Raw genomic sequence first — 18,483 nt, 5'->3', positions numbered from 1 at the left:
TCTCCACTCTTCCATGCAAAACATGAAAAGCAGACTTCTCCACTGGCAGATAAGACTAGCATGCAACATCTTCAGGAATAATCTAAGCCTGAAATAGTTGAGGGACAAGTAATTCACAAAAATGAATGGTTCTCTGTCATGAAACAAGTAAGGTACAAGTTTGTGTTGATCAATCCAAGTTGACTTTCCTAGGTTATAACACTGAACTTCATCCTTCTTAACTACGTCATAGAAATGACTCAGGCAATTAAAAAATAGCCTAAACACACACAATATCAATAAAATTTGATAAAATTTTTATGTTTGATCAAAGATCTCGGAAGTACTTGTTTTATTTTATGCAGAGTCAAAATTCTTAAAAGATGTGGAGTTGTCTAATAATTTGCATGATATAGCTCATAGGTAGAATTTTATGATAATTATGAATGTGTATTTAAGTAAAAATATTTTTGAAAAATTTAAAGAAGATTGGGGAATGCCTGAAAGAGAAAAATGTAATCTGATGTATATTTTTTTCTGTTGCATTTTCAGGGCTCACATTTTTCCTTCCACTATGCAGATATGCCACTAGAGGGCACTGTAAGGCGCTGCTTCCTTACACCCTGTGTGAGATGCTGAATCTGACCTCTAATTTCCCTATTGAGAACCCTCCAGGTTTTGCCTTACTTTAATAGGGCCAGGTACTCTGTAGGGCATTGTGCCAGGTGCTGGAAACAGAACAACAGAGACAGGACCCACAAATACAAAGGAACGGATTGTTCAGAACAACCTGAGACAGGTGTTAATAAACAGGCATGGGTCAGCACTCTAGGAATTTAGAGAATAGCATTATAACGATGTGATTCTGCAGAAAGGGAAAGTGGGAGGTCATGGAAGAGAAAGCACTCTCAGACTCTGACCAGTTCAGGCTGAAGAAGGTATGAAAGCTGAATTTTAGGGTGAGTTTCCTTTTCCTTTTCCCTTTCCTGCCTTAGCAAGGGACCTCCATACTGGAGGGAACCTGAAGTTAGGATATGACGTAGGTTACCCACAGTATATATAAAAAATGATCAGCCTATACACCCCAGGACTGCCCATGAGAAGTTGCTTTCCTCTGCACTGCAATATTCATTTATCGTTTATTGATTTGGGAAATATTTATTGCCAAGTATGCCCCAAGCACTCATTGGTAAATAAGATAGCCATAGTCAGAGTGTGCCCACTTAAAAACTGTAGTCCAGTGGAGACACAATGATTGCAATGTAGTGTAACAAGTCCTATGATAAGGGAAGAAGACGGAACCATATACATATAGAGCAGGGGCACCTGACAGACAGGAAGTCAGGGAAGGCTTCGTGGAGGAAGTACTATTCAATTGAGACCCTGGCAGAATTGGAGGCCACCTAAAAAGGAGTAGGTGTATTCCAGGTGAAGGTAGCACAACCCAGAGGAAAAAATAATCAAATAGGATTTTATTTGTGTATATACAATTTTGAGATCTTGCTGTTTTCCACTTATCCTTTTTATCCTGAGTTTCCCTATCTTTAACTATTTTTGAAAATGTGGTTTTAATAGTTGCTCCAATAGTCCATTGTAAGAATGGTGACATTTATTTACCCATTTTTAGAAATAGCATTTTTAAGACTCATGCTAATTGCTCTCCCTTTGTCAATATAAAATCATATGAAATAATTCTTACTGTTTATATGAATATCAACAACATTCCTTTACTTGGCTGACTCTTGAGCACAATTCCTGCAGCACAACCTGATATCCAGCCATAACAAACACTGAATTTATGGAAAGTATTAATTTATTGCATATTGTTTAATTTTAACTTTTTTATAAAATTTGCTGCAGTTGTTTTACATGAATTGGCAGGGCTTTGAGAGGCACTCTGGATCCTTGTCCTGCTTCTCAGATTACCCCCTCTGTGTCATTCATTCTTCCGTCTCCACCAAGTCTGCATCTCCGCTCCCTCCATCCACTGGTCCCTCAACCTCAGGCTCCTCCCTCTCTAGGATGCTGTGCAGATACTTATCTCCATCTTTTCTCCAGTAAATAATTTTTTTTTTCTCTGTGGCCCAGTTTCCTGAAGCTGCAAACATTAACTTCCTAAATGATTTTTTTTAAACCACACTTTGGGTAAATATGTGTGATATACGTGGCAAATTGCTCACATAGCAAATTGATTTTCTGGGTCAGGCAGGAAAGACTTTCACAAAAATCTTACAGGAAGTAAGATGATTTAGATGGAGTATCCAATCACCTTCTGTTGAACCATTTCAGACCTAATTTATATTTTTTGTTCTCCCTCCCTTTAAGATTGAGCTTCCTCACATTTCTATAGCCTTCACTTTAACCTACTTTAATGATAGGGTTTTTGGTGTGTTGGGTTTTGTTTCTGACTGTTTGCATTTATTGTCTTGGTATTCACTTATGCTTACTTAGCAAGGTATATTTCAGAGAGAAACAGCTCACTGGTTTCATAGCTATGCAGGCACTAGCTCTTCAGTTCAAATTCTATTTTCAATGAAAGATTTGTTGCATCTCACATCTCTTACATTGCTGTGTGACTCACCATGAGTTTGGGAGTCTTTCAGAACCTCAGAACACTCAAGTGATTTAAATTTCTCAAACATGTTCATTTCACATATAGGAAGTCACTTTCGTTTGGACCACAGGGTCTCCACATTAGAAATGAGAAGGTCCATGGCTCCACAACAGCTGCCTCAGCCTGGCACGTGCCCTGGCCTCAGAGATTCACAGTCCAGTTCTTTGTCCAGCTGGGTGGCTCCTGTCTACCACCTTGCCATGCCCACTTAACCTATGCAAAGTTAATATCACAAGTAGAAACCTGTTGCTTGCTGTGAAACTTTTACTTGCCACTTTCATAGGCCCAAGATATCCATGTATCTTTATGAACAGGCGCTTAACAACTTGCATCATTTAAAATGCCTCCCCTGCCTATCAGCTGATGATGACCGCAGGAAGGTGGGCCTGGAAGATAACAGCTAGCAGGCTAAGGCCAGACACTGACACTTGCAGTTGCCTTTGGTAGTTTTTTTGCACTAACTTTAGGAGCCAACTCATGATCTCAGGATGTATGGAAAAATAATCTTTGTATTACTATTGTCAGGTAAGTGACTTTATTTCATCTTGGTTCTGTTATATTGGGTATAAGATCACAGAATAAAATATAAACTACCCTATTTTAGTTCTATCTTATTTAAATGAGTAAATGAGTAGTATTTCCTATTCCAGTCTGGTGAATGGATTTTACTGGAACTCAGCTACCAATGTGGGGAAAATGACACAAGGGAGCCTGGTATTTATGGCTGAATCCAGTTTTCTAGTATGAGAAGTTTACTTCAATTCTAAGTCTAGCTAGAATTAAAATAATTTTATCAAATGCTATGAGAAATACCTCTGTGTGAATAAATATATTGCTTTGTTTGAGTTATAAGGAGATTCATTTCCAAAATGAATTCATTTCCAAAATTTAGAATTAATAATTCTAAAGAGTTATTATTGAAGGTGTTGGTAGCTAAATGGCTTTTAGTTTTCAAAAGGTATAATTTCCTCCTTCTGCCCAATGGTGAGAAGCCAAAAGCATGAACACTGAAACCATGGGGAGTTGTTCGCTTCTCTCTGGGTCCATTACTGAAGTGTCACATAGGAAGAAAAACAAAAACATAAACAAAAACAATTCTTACGGCTTAGGTGTCGCGTGAGTTTTGGGAGAAATCTAAATCCATTAAAATAAAGAAATATCATAGGGTTATTATTAAATTGTATTAATTCAATAATTTGAATTTAACTTAATCTAAATTTAATTATTAATTTAGTGTATTAAATTAACATGATTTGGGCCTCTTTCTGAGAATATTATAGTTAAACCTCCTCTCAAGTGCAGTGTTTATGTGTTAGCAATACTAGTGCCCACCCAGTGCACAGGGGTCAGGCAGTTGCTTGAAACATTCTGAGTCTATTAGACATTGTTGTAACCCAAGTTAGAGCAAGCATCAAGGATCTACTGAGCACTCTGTAGCATACAGGGTAGAGAGGTCGGCATTTTCTCAGATACCCTAGGGGAGGATAAAATAGTGTGATAGTTAAGAGCACAGGCGTGAGGAACAGACAGAACTGGGTTCAAATCTAGTTTTACTTCTCAAGGCTGGGGAACATTAAGGCAAATGATATGCCCTCATTTTTATGTGTCCTCATCTGTAAAATGCAGGCAATGCTGGCACTTGCCTCATAGTAATAAAGACCAAACAAAGTATTTAATGGAATACACTTACTGATGCCTGAAACAAAGTAAAATGTTAAGCTTACTGTGCATTTTCTATGATTAGAATTAACTATCATGATTAATAAGTATTAATAATATAAATGTTATTAAAATAAGTAGTAGCTACCGATCATTATAGACTAGGGAACAAACCTACGTATGTGATTGGTGATTTTTGAAAAGTCAGAGAGAAAAGAAAATTACAGAAAAAAAATACCAGAAAACAAATATAGTTACTCTAATTTTTTAATCAGAAAAGTATGAAAATATTTAGTTTGAAGAAAACAAGAGAAAGGGATGTAGTATAATATTTGTATTCATGTATTTATAGTGCTATTACACTAGCACTATAAAAGAGATGTATTCTTTGTGTTGCTCCATGGGGCAAACCATACTGGGTGTAACTCAAACAAAATTGAACACTGCATACTCTACTGGGGGTATGCCTAGCATTTGGGAAAAGGCTGTGTGACTTACAAGTGCCCCAAATTTGAAAAGGGCTCCTGGCAAAGAAATGATTTTTCTTTTTTTAATTTCTACAACTACACAAGCAGATAGTGAATTAAAGCCTTAAATGGCACTTGATGAAGAGGTCATTGGGGCAAGATGACCCTGAAGGTTACAATGGTTTCCAGTACCCAAGCTGTTATCATCTTCGTAGCGTCAGAAACCCTCCAAGGAAACTCTCTTGATGTGGCTACTTTATAGTATAACAGAAAGGTGTAAGAGCAAGTTTTTACCCCATACTCATTAGCTGAAGAGAAAACATGGTGAAGTCTTTTTCTTTTTTTTTTTTTTTTTTTTTTTTTTTTTTTTGCTATGAAGAAAAGATGATTGCCTTGCTTTCTCTAGGAATCTTAAGAATAAAGCCGATATTTCTAATTCTAAACTTACCAGAGATCTTCCTCCAAATGGAGAATCCATTTTTTCTAATATGACTTGATTCCCAGTCCCTGAATTCCTGCACTCATTTGATGATTCAGTCATTGCATGTCAGATTGTGAACCAGGCACTGAGCCCACAGCAGGAAGACAAATGGGCTCCGATGGAGGATACTTGGAGGGTAGGCACAGTGGGTGGTGGGAGGGAACACAGATAATAAACAGAACAACAACTATTTTATTAAAATAAGATTAAAACAGTCAAAAATAACACAAAGCATATAAAACCAGGTAAGATGATAAACATGAATGCCGAAAACTGCTTAAGAAAAGGGTAGCAGGGAATTATTTTCTGAGTAGATGATATTTATGCTAAACGTAGAACAAGGAGACAGAGCTAATCCCGAAAATTCTGGGAAAAGAGGACAGATGGCAGAGGGAAGAGCAAGAGCAAAAATTCTGAGACAGGAGGTAAGTTAGTGTTTTCAAGGAAAAGCTAGAGCTTTTATCTGAAAATCAGATTCTGAAGCTAAGAACCAATTTGAAAATACAGTACTATATCACTTCAACTAGGAAATTATGGCATAAACCAGGAGTCTCCAAAAGTTTTGCTTTTACTTAAAAATTCGTACAAAATTTGCATTCTAGATCATAATATACTAATTTAATGGGAGGAAACAAAGGGACTGGTATGATATCATCATGCCTACTTTATTCATCCGTGTATCCCCAGAATCTAGCACAGTTCCCGATTAGGACTTACAGTAGCATATTGGTTGAGTAAGCAAGGAAGGAAGCGAGGGGAGGGAGAAGGAGAGATAAGCAGAGAAGGAGAGGAAGGAAGAAAGAAAAGAAGGAAGGAAAGAAGAGAGGAGGGAGAGAAAGGGAGGCAAGAAGGGAGAAGAGAGAAGGGAAAGGAAGAGACAGAAGGAAGGGGAGGAGGAAAGGAAAGGGGAAATACTTGTTTTCATCTGGTTAGACACAGTGAGTGCTCCGCACAGACAGATCATTATTACCCTGTGCATCTGATTCACAACCCTGCAGGTACATCAGTCTAAAAAGCACATGTTAAGTGAAGAAACAAGGTGTCTCTCTTTTTTTTTTTTTTTTTCAGGGATCCAAGAAGAGAGCCTTGCTAGCCTGTCTATTTAATTGGTACAGGAAAGGGTTACAGGAACTGTATGCCAGGGACTACATGACTATAAATTCTTTAAAAGAAAAACCTGTGCCTTCACTTATGTGTCCCACACATTGTCAGCCACATAGTAGGCAGTCAATATCAACTACTCAAAATGACAAATGGCAAATGACCAGAATTTTGTGGCAGACTAGCTTGGCCACGAAAAATCATTTAACACTTGTGGACCTCAGTTTTCTTATGCCTATTTTATAAAGCACCGAGTAGATGGTATCTGCAATCATTTTTCATCTGTAAACCCCAACAAATCCCCAAAATTCAGCCTGAGATGAGCTGGACTAGTTGCCAAACCTATAAATATCCTTTGTATGGTGTGAAATAGGGTTTTTAGAAAGAAACGGACACCCACTGTGAACTCCTTTGCAGACAAGGTCTGAATAGAGGAGAAAGTAGGGATGGCATCTCAAACTTACTTTACAGTTATTTTAAATTAGGAAATTTAGCTTAACATTCTTGTGATAAATTTCTTTTCACCTTGGTTTCTAGAAGATTATTCAAAACAGCTGTGAACCTATTTGAGAAGTATATTTTTGAGGAATTTCCCCCAAGTTATCTTTGTAGGTTATATTTTGACACCAACTGCAAATGTAATATCTTTTGCCCAAAAAAAACCCCAAACCTACTTACATGGTGCTGACAAAATCAGGCTGGACCTACCTTTTTACATCATAGATTTCCAGCCATTATTATCATATCCACATCTTTAGTAAGTACCTATCTGTGTAGTTTTCTGTGATAAATGAGCTAGACTAAAACTAAGCAAAAATGTTGAAAAAAAAATTCCGGGTTTATCTCTGGGTGTTGGGATTGTAAGGTATTTTTTTCTCATTTTAAATACTTTCTAAATTTTCTGCAAAGAGAACCATACAATATAATCAGGACAAGTTTCAATATGTTTTAAAAAGTAAACTGAACAAACACAATCTCTGCTTTCTAAGAAGTCTTTAATTTTTGTACATTGGTCATAGACTATGACCTATACAATTTATTTGGAATATTTATTAAAATTTCTGTCTAACCCAAATTATTATATGTAAGCACTAGAAAAATGATGTCATCTTTGTTTGTAGTGTACAAAGTTCTATAAATAGCTATTTAATCAACTTTGGTATTTCCATCCCTAGATTTATATACAGCAGGTTGGGTTCCATACATTGGCAGGTTCTGAATAATAATAACCAACACTGATATAGCACTTACTTTGTGCCATGCACTGTTCTAAGTAATGTACATACACTTAATTTTTAAAACTGTAGTAAAATACACATAACATAAATTTACCATTTGAACCATTTTGAAGTGTACAATAGGTAGCATTTAATGCATTCAAAATGATGCCCACCCATCGCCATTATCTAGTTCCAGAAAATTTTCATCACTCCAAAAGGAAACCTCTTACCCATTAGCAGCCACTTCCAATTCCTCCAGCCCTTAGAAACCACTGATTTGTTTTCTACCTCTACAGATTTACCTATTTTAGATATTTCATATAAATGGAATCATATAATAGGTAACCTTTTGTGTATGGCTTCTTTCACTTAAAATAATGTGTTTAAAGTTCATCCATATTGTAGCGTGTATCAGTATTTCATTCCTTTTATAATGAATTTTATTCCATTGTGTTGGTATATCACATTTTGTTTATGCATCTATCATTTGATTAAAATTTGGGTTGGTATATCACATTTTGCTTATCCATCCATCATTTGATTAAAATTTGTGTTATTTCCACCTTTTGGCTATTGTGAATAGTGCTGCTGTAAATATTCCTGTACTAGTTTTGTTTGAAAGCATTTTTAATACTCAAAGATGTATAGGGGTAGAATTGCTGGGTCACAGTAATTTTATGTTTAACTTATTAAGGAACTGCTAAACCCTTTTCCACAGGAGCTGCACCTTTTCACCTTTCACCAGGGCGTATGAGGTGCCAGTTTCTCCACAATCTTGCAGAAACTGTACTTTGTCATCTTTTTAATTATAGCCATTTCAGAGGGTATAAAACAGTTTTTCACTGTGGTTTGTTGCATTTTCCTAATAAGTAATGATGCTGAGAATCCTCTCATGTAGCTGTTGGTAATTTGCATTTTGCATATCTTTGGAGAAATGTTGGTTCTAGTCCTTCACCCATTTTTAAATTTATTTTTGTCTTTTTGTTGCTAAGTTGTAAGAGTTTTTTCTGTGTTCTGGACATAGAGTTTTATCAGATATATTATTTGTAAATATTTTCCTTCATTCTGTGGATTTTTATTTTTACTTTTGATAGTGTCCTATGATGCACAAATGTTTTTCAAGTCCAATTTATTTTTTTTCTTTTGTTGCTTATGCTTTTGATATCATATCTAAAAATAATTGCCAAATTTAAAGTCATAAAAATTTCTCCCTATGTTTTCTTCTAAGAGTTTTGTAGTTCTTCCCTTATGTTTAGATCTTTGGTTTATTATCAGTTAATTTTTCTATATGATGTATGATAAGAGTCCACCTTAGTTATTTTGCAGTTGTCCCAGCACTATTTGTTGAAGAGACTATCTTTTTCCCATTGAAGGGTCTTGACACCCTTCTTAAAAGTTAATTGGCCATGGATATATGAGTTTGTTTCTGGAGTCTTAATTCTATCCTAAGAATATGTCTGTTCTTGGAGCAAAATCACACAGTTTTTATTGCTGTTGCTTGGTTATAAGTTTTGAATTCATGAAGTGTGATTCACCAAACTTTGTTCTTCTTCAAGATTGTTTTGGCTATTAAGATCCCTAACAATTTCATAGAAATTTTAGGATTAGGTTTTCCATTCTTGCAAAAAACAAATTATGTGCATTTTAACTTAATGAATCTGTTCAACAACTCTGTAAGGTAGAGACTAGCCCATTATATAATAGTGGAACAAAAATATAAAGATTAAGTCAATTTTGCAAGATCTCAGGCAGTTGCTAGAGGAATTAGTTTGAGTCTAGGCAGTTCCACTGCAGAATATGTGCACTTAGAGAATACGTTATGTTGCCTGTACCATACCTAGTGATGTTCCAGGATTGACTCCGTTACTCTTACAATATCGTCACTCAGTGTTCTGCTTGTGCTTTTACCAAGCTGAAGACCTTAATGAAGGTTGATGGTCTGTCTTCCTCATGTGGTGCAGCTAAGAAACTCTAACTGTTTGGCTGTCATGTTAGCCTTTCGTTCCTTTTTATACAGGCTATGGAAAATGTTTTTAAATTCTGGAGGCCTCCTTTTGATGTTATCATTTATTTCCCAGTCATAATTATGTTTTTAGAAACCAAAATAGAAGGAAATAAATAAAAAAAATAAAACATGAATAGTACAGCTATTTGAGGCAACGGAGAATGTAGATCATGGCACTGAAATTGCATTTTGCTAGGAAAAAGACCACAAAAGTTCTCCCCTTGCTACCTTTCCTGAACTATTCTGTTAGATTCAGACCTCAAAAACATTTTATCAGGAAATACAGAAATGTTCTTTCAAAATGAGTATATGGGAATGTGAGAATGTGGGAATGCCTAATAAAATCTGTCCTCATTGGTTCGTTAGCAAAACATAAAACATAGCTTGTGATTGCAGGAAGATATATTTCAGATCCTTTCTGTGTTTGTTTTTTGCTTTCTTGATGTACCACAATTGGAGAAAACTTAAAATTTCTCAGTGGTGTTGTATTCTTGTCAATTTGTTATTCTGCTTTATATTTCTCGTTGCTATGTTATTGGGTCATAATGGTCCATAATTACTTAAGAATCATTGTGAAATATATTGCTTAATGACACAAGTAAACCTTTTTCATTGTTTGTAAAGTTTTAGCTCTTAATTCTACTTTGCCTAAGATTAATGATGTTATTCCTGTTGAGTTTTATATATATTTATTTATTTATTTTGAAGATGGAGTCTCATTCTGTTGCCCAGGCTGGAGTGCAGTGGCACGATCTCGGCTCATTGCAACCTCCGCCTCCCGGGCTCGAGCAATTCTCCTGCCTCAGCCTCCCGAGTAGCTGGGACTACAGGTGCACAACGCCATGCCTGGTTACTTTTTTGTATTTTAGTAGAGATGGGGTTTCACCGTGTTTCCCAGGCTGGTGAGCTCAGGCAATGTGCCTGCCTCAGCCTCCCAAAGTGTTGGGATTACAGGCGTGAGCTATTGCACCAGTCCTAACCTATCTCTTTTGACTCAATCTAAAAGTCTTTGTCTTTTAATACAAAACCATAATCCATATGCATTCACAACTGACATTTAGTATCTTATTTCTGTTCTTATTTCATATTTTATTATATGATTCCTTGTTTCTGCTCTTTTGATATATATACTATGTTTTATTTGCCTTTATCTTCTTATGTGTTTCTAAAGGTATATAGTCTACTTGTACGTGTCCCATTAGCTAACTTTATGTTTTTGAAAGCATTTTCTTTCAGAATTCCCATTTTAGTGGCGCAGCACACATAGAAAGTCTAAGTGCTTTCTGGAGCTAGGTAAGCTGGATAAAGGTGCGCATGAGCCACTGGTCAATGGCTTGTGCAGGCCGTGAGTGCATTTCAGGTATGTCATAGGCTATTGATTGCCTCAGCCCCTCTGGCCGCCAGGTATTCAGATAGGGTTTAACCTGGTTCATCAGACTCAAAACATACTCAAGTATTATTGAGACATAGTTAATGTGTACTACCACTCACAGCACAGACTCGCACACACATTTGTCTGAAATAAAATTCCACAAAATAATACCTTCGCTTATTATGTGTGATGTACTTTGGTATATTCTCTTCCATTTTATACAACTTAGTGTTTTTTTAGAGACAAGATTTTGCTCTGTGGCGTAAGCTGGACTGCAGCGGCACAGTCATAGCTTACTTCAGTCTTGAACTGCTGGATTCAAGTGATTCTCCAACTTCTGCCTCTCAAGTAGCTGAGACTCCAGGTGTGCACAACCACACCTGACTAACTTTTTTGTTATTTAATTTGTAAATATGGGGTCTTGCTATGTTGCCCAGGCTGGTCTCGAGCTCCTGGCCTCAAGTGATCCTCCTGCCTTGGCCTCCCAAAGCACTGGGATTACGGGCATGAGCCACCACACCCAAACTACAACATAATTTTTTAGTGCCAGTGACAACCCACTGGACTGATTTCATAGCCCATTAGTAGAGGAATGCACCATCTTGACTGCATGTTGGAATTGTCTCAGAGAATCTATGTAGCACTGATGATTGGGTTTCACATCCAATGTTTCACATCTATAACATTCTAATTATGTTAATACATGGGCCAAGCAAACTATAGCCTGTGAATGGCTGGCCCCCTAGTTTTGCACACCTTACAAGTTAAGAATGATTTTTACTTTTTTAAGTGCTTAAAAAAATCAAAATAGGCTGGGCGTGGTGGCTCAAGCCTGTAATCCCATCACTTTGGGAGGCTGAGGCGGGCGGATCACGAGGTCAGGAGATCGAGACCATCCTGGCTAACATGGTGAAACCCCGTCTCTACTAAAAATACAAAAAATTAGCTGGGCATGGTGGCAGGCACCTGTAGTCCCAGCTACTTGGGAGGCTGAGGCAGGAGAATGGCGTGAACCCGGGAAGCAGAGCTTGCAGTGAGCAGAGATCGTGCCACTGCACTCCAGCCTGGGCAACAGCGCAAGACTCTGTCTCAATAAAATACAAAAAAAAAAGAATCAAAATAAAAATAATAATATGTGAATATTTTATGAAATTCAAATTCTACTGTCCACAAATCATTATTGGAACATAGTCATACTCATTTATTCATGCTTTGGTTTACATATTGTCTGTGGCTGCTTTTGCACAGTGACAGAGCTGAATATTTACAATAGATGGTCCACAAAGCCTAAAGTAGTTATGGTCCACAAATCCTAAAGTAGTTACTCTCTCTCCCTTTACACAGGAAGTTTACTAACACTTGTGCTAAGGGATCCCCACAGACAATTTGAAAAACTTAAGTTTTAGACTAAAGATTTCCAATCTAAATTCCTGTGGAGCTTTCTGAAGCTGCCAGGTGGAGATGGGCACAGGATGTGAGGCTCCAAGCCAAACACTCAGGCTGGCTTCCACCAAGCAGTTCAACTCTGTCTGTTTCACACACTGATGAGCTGATCCTTGGAAAGTGATTAAAGTAAAATTAAATGCGATGTGAGAGAGGAAGTGAGGGGGATTGTGGCTCTAAAACAAAACCCTAAGAAACACCAACATTTAAGATGGCAAATGATGTTATTTCTAAAGTCGTTCAGGCTAATATCCCATACTGTAGCTGTTCACATTATAGATAAAGGTGACACTAGAACCATAGAAAATATAAGAATGGACCTCAAAACTCAGGAAAATGAAGTTTACATATATTAATCGTATTACCAACTGGAGCAGTTGTTCTCATTGCTGGCCACACATCAGAATCCAATGCCTGGATACCACAGATGATTCTTCCATGCAGTCAAGGATGAGAACGAACTAGTTTCGTTTCTGCAGTTTTTTATTATTCAACCAGTGAAAGGAAGTACCAGTGGTGTGAAAACTTTTGGATAAGCTTTTTTGTTTTAAATTAAAATTATTTTCATCCCGCCCAACTTCCTTAAGCCCAAAGTTAATGTATGTGAAGTTCAGCTACAGAAATACCAATATCTTAGACTAAAGTGGACACAGGTAAAGTATGTGAAACCCCCTTTTGTTCTGAGGATTCTTTAGTAGGCAGGAGTGACCAGATTGGAATATGCTTGGCTGGAAAAAGTACAATTCAAGTTAACAAACTGTTAATAACCAGAACCATCTGCTCTTCCGTAATGTGGATTTGCCACTGCAGGTCACCCTACAATGCTATGTTAGACGTACAACACTCCTACCCTCAGGCTATGAACAAGGTGAATTATTTTTATAGATCTTCATTTAGCCCTGATTTGTTGAAGTGAAGGCTTGCTTGAGAGTTAGTTGCATCATAATTTGGTGAGAATTTAATCTCTCGATGACACTTATTTGATTCTCTCATTCTCTTTCTGCTGCATAGATCACAGTAGACCTTGGCAGACAGTTCTGTAGTTACACAGGTCTGAATTCAAACTCCAGGTCTGCCGCTTAGCGGCTGTGTGAACTTGGGCAAGTTAGGCGTGTTTCTGATGGTTTTTTGTTCCTCTTCCACAAAGAATAATTAATATATAACAATAGGGTCTCAGCTTGTTGTTTTAAAAATGGTTAGAGAGATGTGTGGAATGAAGTAGGTGTACAGTAAGTGTTAACTACAAATATTATTATCTTAGACATACAGATTTCCATGATTCATGAATGGTGAAGCATTTTAGAAGACATCTATTCCAGGCCGGGCATGGCGGTGAGCACCTATAGTCCCAGTTGCTCAAGAGAATGAGGCAGGAGAATTGCTTGAGCCTAGGAGTTTGAGGCTAGTATGGGCAATATGGTGAGACCCTATCTCAAGAAAAACGTAAAACTTTTTTTAAAGTTTAAAAAGAAAAACATCTCTTCCAGTACTCTCATCTTCGAGGCCAGAAAACTGAGGCTCAGATAATTTCAGAGACTTGTACAGATCCCCCAACCATTTGGTGGCAAAGCCAGGAATAGAACTCTGCTCTCGTCTCCCAGTAGAACAGTGGACAGAAATTCATCTTGCTTTCCATCTGTCCAGGCTGAAGAATGTGCACTGGCCGGGATGACAGAGTGACTGATATTTTTCTCCACCTCTGCTATCTCAGCAATGGTTTGGTACAGTGTGGATGACCAGAAGCTGAATAGTACAGAGCCAGGCTAAAAAGTTCAGGCTTCCTGAAGGGAAGCTGCAGCCTCCTAGGCCACGACACCTTTGAGACAGAATAGATAAAGCACCCTTCTCTACCAAGTTAGGAAAGGAAGAAGTGTAACCAATTAGCTGCATGGGGACTGCCAAAGCACGCCAGTCTGAAGATGAGCAGAGACTGGGTCATTCCATTTGGCACCGAGCACACTAACTGTACCAGTTAATAGGCCATGCTTTTCTCCAGAGCCATTGGCTGAAGAGTTCAAACAAAAAGTATTGAGAATAGGCTATCCAAAACAGTAGGCTCAGATGCTATCACACAAAGCACTTTATCCTTAAGTTCAATTTTTCTAAATTGTAGTTGGCTGCTTTGGCTTAATAAAAACCTTCCAAAAAAGGAAAATGAATGGCCACAGACAGTATGGGTGTCTAACTATATTATCACAACTTGACCAAGATTGAACTTGTCAATCCTTTGGTTCAAGAGCAAAACAAAATCGTTCCCTTAAAATATTGCTTCATGGGAACCGTCTTCTTCAAACATCTTTTAGCACAGGCAAGATTCCCATTTATACATTCATTCTGTCCAAGACAGTGAGATCTGGCAGAAAAGGCATTGAGTTGGAAGTCAATGGATATGAGTTTTTGTCCCAGTTTTACCACAAATTAGCTGAGCATAACTTCTACAGATGCATTTATCAAGCAGTTTTCATGGTCATTGCAATGCCAAAAAACTGTAGCATTTAGAAAATTTAGTTTTCAGACTTGGAAACTATTTAAGGCATTGCATATGAAGGGTGTGTCCTTGTAAGAGTTTGCTTATGCAAGATAAGGATTCTTTCAGCTGCAAGTCAGGAGGGAACCAAAACTCAAACCAGCAGCTGCATGAACTGACTTTATCACATCTTGACAAGAGCTCAGCCACTGGAAGTTTTGGCATACAGAAAAACTCAAGGGTACTTGTACAATATCACGTTTTATTTTTATTGTGTCTAATAGCATTTCATGTTAGAAATGTCATTTATTTGGAAAAACTGAGTGGTTTGATGGATGAAGCATAAAGCAGAGAGCTAGGAGGCTGGCTATTTCCAGTTGTATTCCTAACATGTCTTGGGCCCCCACGTCACCCCACCTCCTTGGTACAATGGGAACAGTGACAGAAATCCATGCTGTCTCCCCTAACACATGGGAATAAAAGACAAGAGAGGTGAAATGTTCTGGAACATATCCAGTGTTATACAAGTATAAGCTGTGAGATGATCCAAACACAAATTTTGCGTATTTCATTTTCTAGAAAGTATACCAATTCATTCCACCCCTCAAACCTAAATTATACAATTCAATTCAGGTCACACAGACTTACTTTGTACTAAGTACCATAGCAAATGCCATTTCAGTGCCTGAAAACTGAAAAACATTTGAAGTAGGAGTTTGAGGCCTTGCTAATATGACAAAACATACTATTATATTTTATTTTGCACTAATTTGCCACTTAAACATTAAACTCTTTTCAATCTGAGAGATTTGCCAACACTTGCCTGCTAGGTGCCCTAAGCCTCCACATCAATGCACGGTATACTCCCCTTTCTCCATATGTTAGCCCATGCTATTTCTTTATCCCTCCTCCTCTGCATCTTCACCTAAAACTCTGCCCATCCTTCAGGGTTCATCCAGTGGTTCATTTGCAAGTAGGCATGGAGAAGGTCTTGACAGTATGTTTTTCAGAGGCCCATGCAGCTAAGAAAATGTGCAGTACTGGCACAAGGTCTGTCCATTCCTGGGTAGCCAGATGCTGGACACATCTTTCCTAACACCACAAGGTGAATATGCTTCACTTGGAGAGAGAGCTGAAATTTTTCAGGTATAGACTGGATGTGTTCCTGCCAGAAGATGTGAAGGGATTAAGAAACTGACTCTCATCCCAGTATTGCTAGAGCAAAACACAGTTTCTTTCAGTGGCTACAGTATAAGGACAGTGAGGGCTAACAGATATAATCTAAGTAATATAATAAATTAGTGTGGAAAAAATCATCAAAATGAAGACTACATGGTTTTTTATTAAAATTCTAGCTTTTAGGATATCCAGGAATTTAGTTGTCCTTTGTTGTATGTACAATGTGCCCCAATGCTTGCTGACTAATGTAATAAAACATCAGAGAAATCTCGCCAGATCTCAACCAAGCAGTGAGATCTGGAAGGTGAGAATAACAATGGGGGTCAGCAGAATTAAGTCTCAGTTCTGTCTCTTACCAGATATGCTCATCTGAGCTAGTCATTTAATTTTTGTGAGACCAAATGTCTTATCTGTAAAGTCGGCAAGTTGGATTAGATGTTCTACAAGCAGTTTTCTAGCTTAAATGTACCTGAACTCAACAGGACAATACTTAAACTGGCCTTTAATCTAGGAATGACACAAGTAGATTTTTGAAAGCTAATTTAGCTATAGAAATCTGAGAGCTCCAAAGGCAAAGAGATAAAAATAACTGGAGAGCCGTCTCTGAATCCAGTTCCTAAGCAGTTTTGGCAAACTAAAGTTTGCTGTTCAATGGTTATGAGTTTGCTTAAACGCTTTCTACCCAGTTTACTGAACTAAATATGCTATAGTAAAAAGTCCTGTTCAAACACCATCTTCTTGCAGATATTTTGCAGGTTTTCAGAATTGAATATGTCCACAGATGTCTATTAGCTGGTTAGGGTCTTAGGAATCTAGGAGAGCCAAGTCGTTGTGCGAGCTGTTGCTATCAAGTGTAGTTTTGAACATTCTTGGTGACTTTAAGGGATCATATTGTGGAAATTTGGTTTCCTTACCTTGAATTTTGAATGAAGCTTTAGCATTTGAAGATGTTTCTTTTGTTTCTCCTTCCAGGTAAGTGATTTTTTTTTTTTTTCAACCAGATGCTGGTTTATTTTATTTGAAGCTATCGATGAAATTCTTTAAAATGCCCCCATGTGATTCTACTCTGGAATAACTAACAAATTATTTAAAAGTTAATTAATACTAGAAAATATGAAAACTCATTTTTTATGGGAATTATTGTTCTTTCAAGATGACATTGTTTTGTAAACGATAGACTTCCAATAGCAAGCCTCTGTGCCTTCCTCTTACCACTAAGCAAGCATGGGTATTAATTCCTATTGAAAGGCTTATGTTATCTTTTTTCCAGAAATAGAAGAAAAATGAACTATTAAAAAGGTCATTTTATGGGTCAGCTACCATTATTAGATTGTTGAGGAAATGAGATTAAAAAACAATTTTTATCAAATTATCTTTAGGGCATTTATATGTTTATGTTCTTACTGTGTTGACTTAAGTAACTATAAGAAGTTGTATCAGAGCAACTGATTCTGGAGAATTAAAGCGAGTATTTCTAAGAACATAAGTGGCAACTTTCAGTCTCAAATCAATTTGGCCACCAATCAGTTTTTGTAAGGGTACAAATAGGACATAACATGCTCAGATGGGACTTGGATAAAGTGTATACAATTTTACATTGAGGAAAGTGTGTCAATGTGTTACCTTCAATGTTAGAAATTCCCAAGTTCTGACAGTAGTTCAGAGCCTTGTTAAAAGCCAGAGTGGAGGCATATAGATCCAGCTGGAAAGAGAGGCATTATGGTCTAACTTAGGACAAATTTTAAAGCCAGTGTTAGGGTCTGAGTCCAGCTTTGTAAACTTGAGTACAGTATTTGATCTCTGGGGTTTCAGCCTTGACTTCAGAACAAAATTTCCACCAAGTGCTCTTTTACCATGAGGAGTGGCTATTGAAGAAGAAAGAAGTCTAGCTATTTGCTAGAGTGTTAAAATTGTTTTCATTAAGCTCAAAGCTTATGTAAATAAGTTATCTCTCCCTAAGCATGTTTTCATTTTTATAAAAAAGTTACATATACTTTGCTTATCAATTTAAAATACTTTTCACCTTCTCTGACTTCATTTAAAATTAAAATAATTAAAGTGCCAATTTTAAGAGATGTTAGCTCCCATTGCTCCTTCTTTGCCATGTTCTTTTTACAGCCTGCTATAATTTTCTGCCCTCTTTAAAGCCTCAGGCTACAGGCCTTCTCCACCAAAGGAATGTTAAGGAGTGATAAGGACCTTCTGTGAGCAGAAGTGGCTTGTTTGCAAAGGGATTGCTTATCTTGGCCACTCTTGAACACAAGATGGGGCCCTCTACTGCAAAGCTCCGGCATGTTTTCTTCCCCCAAGTTATCCTCCATACTACTGACAGTGATTTTCCCTAAGTAAAAAACTGCTTCAAACCCTTCATTGTCTTTCCACTGCCTTAAAGATAAAGTCCAAATTCTAGAGTGTGACTCACAACATTTGGTGCCTCACCACCTCCTCAGCCTCTCATTTGCTGTTCACCCATTTCTCTATCCATCTGCTTCTCAC

General features: G+C 37.4%; 1 protein-coding gene across 5 annotated transcripts in view; it reads left to right on the top strand.

The window, feature by feature from the left end:
- Window positions 1-2,894: 2,894 nt before the first annotated feature.
- Window positions 2,895-18,483, top strand: part of GYPA (glycophorin A (MNS blood group)) — a 38,682-nt gene continuing 23,093 nt past the window's right edge. For 2 of the 5 annotated variants that reach the window (XM_007999890.3, XM_037992496.2), the window contains exon 1: window positions 2,896-3,118. Coding sequence is in view for 2 of the 5 variants with exons in the window: in XM_037992486.2 (XP_037848414.1) it covers window positions 13,628-13,673 (46 nt within the window). In the remaining 3 variants the exon portion in view is untranslated. Of the gene's footprint in view, window positions 3,119-5,536; window positions 5,626-13,602; window positions 13,674-18,483 lie in introns of those variants that run through there. The other 3 variants (XM_037992486.2, XM_007999888.3, XM_037992511.2) reach the window with 3 other exon arrangements.

This window comes from Chlorocebus sabaeus, chromosome 7 (assembly GCF_047675955.1).
Source record: "Chlorocebus sabaeus isolate Y175 chromosome 7, mChlSab1.0.hap1, whole genome shotgun sequence".
Lineage (NCBI taxonomy): Eukaryota > Metazoa > Chordata > Mammalia > Primates > Cercopithecidae > Chlorocebus > Chlorocebus sabaeus.
This window is presented reverse-complemented; position numbering and strand designations above follow the sequence as displayed.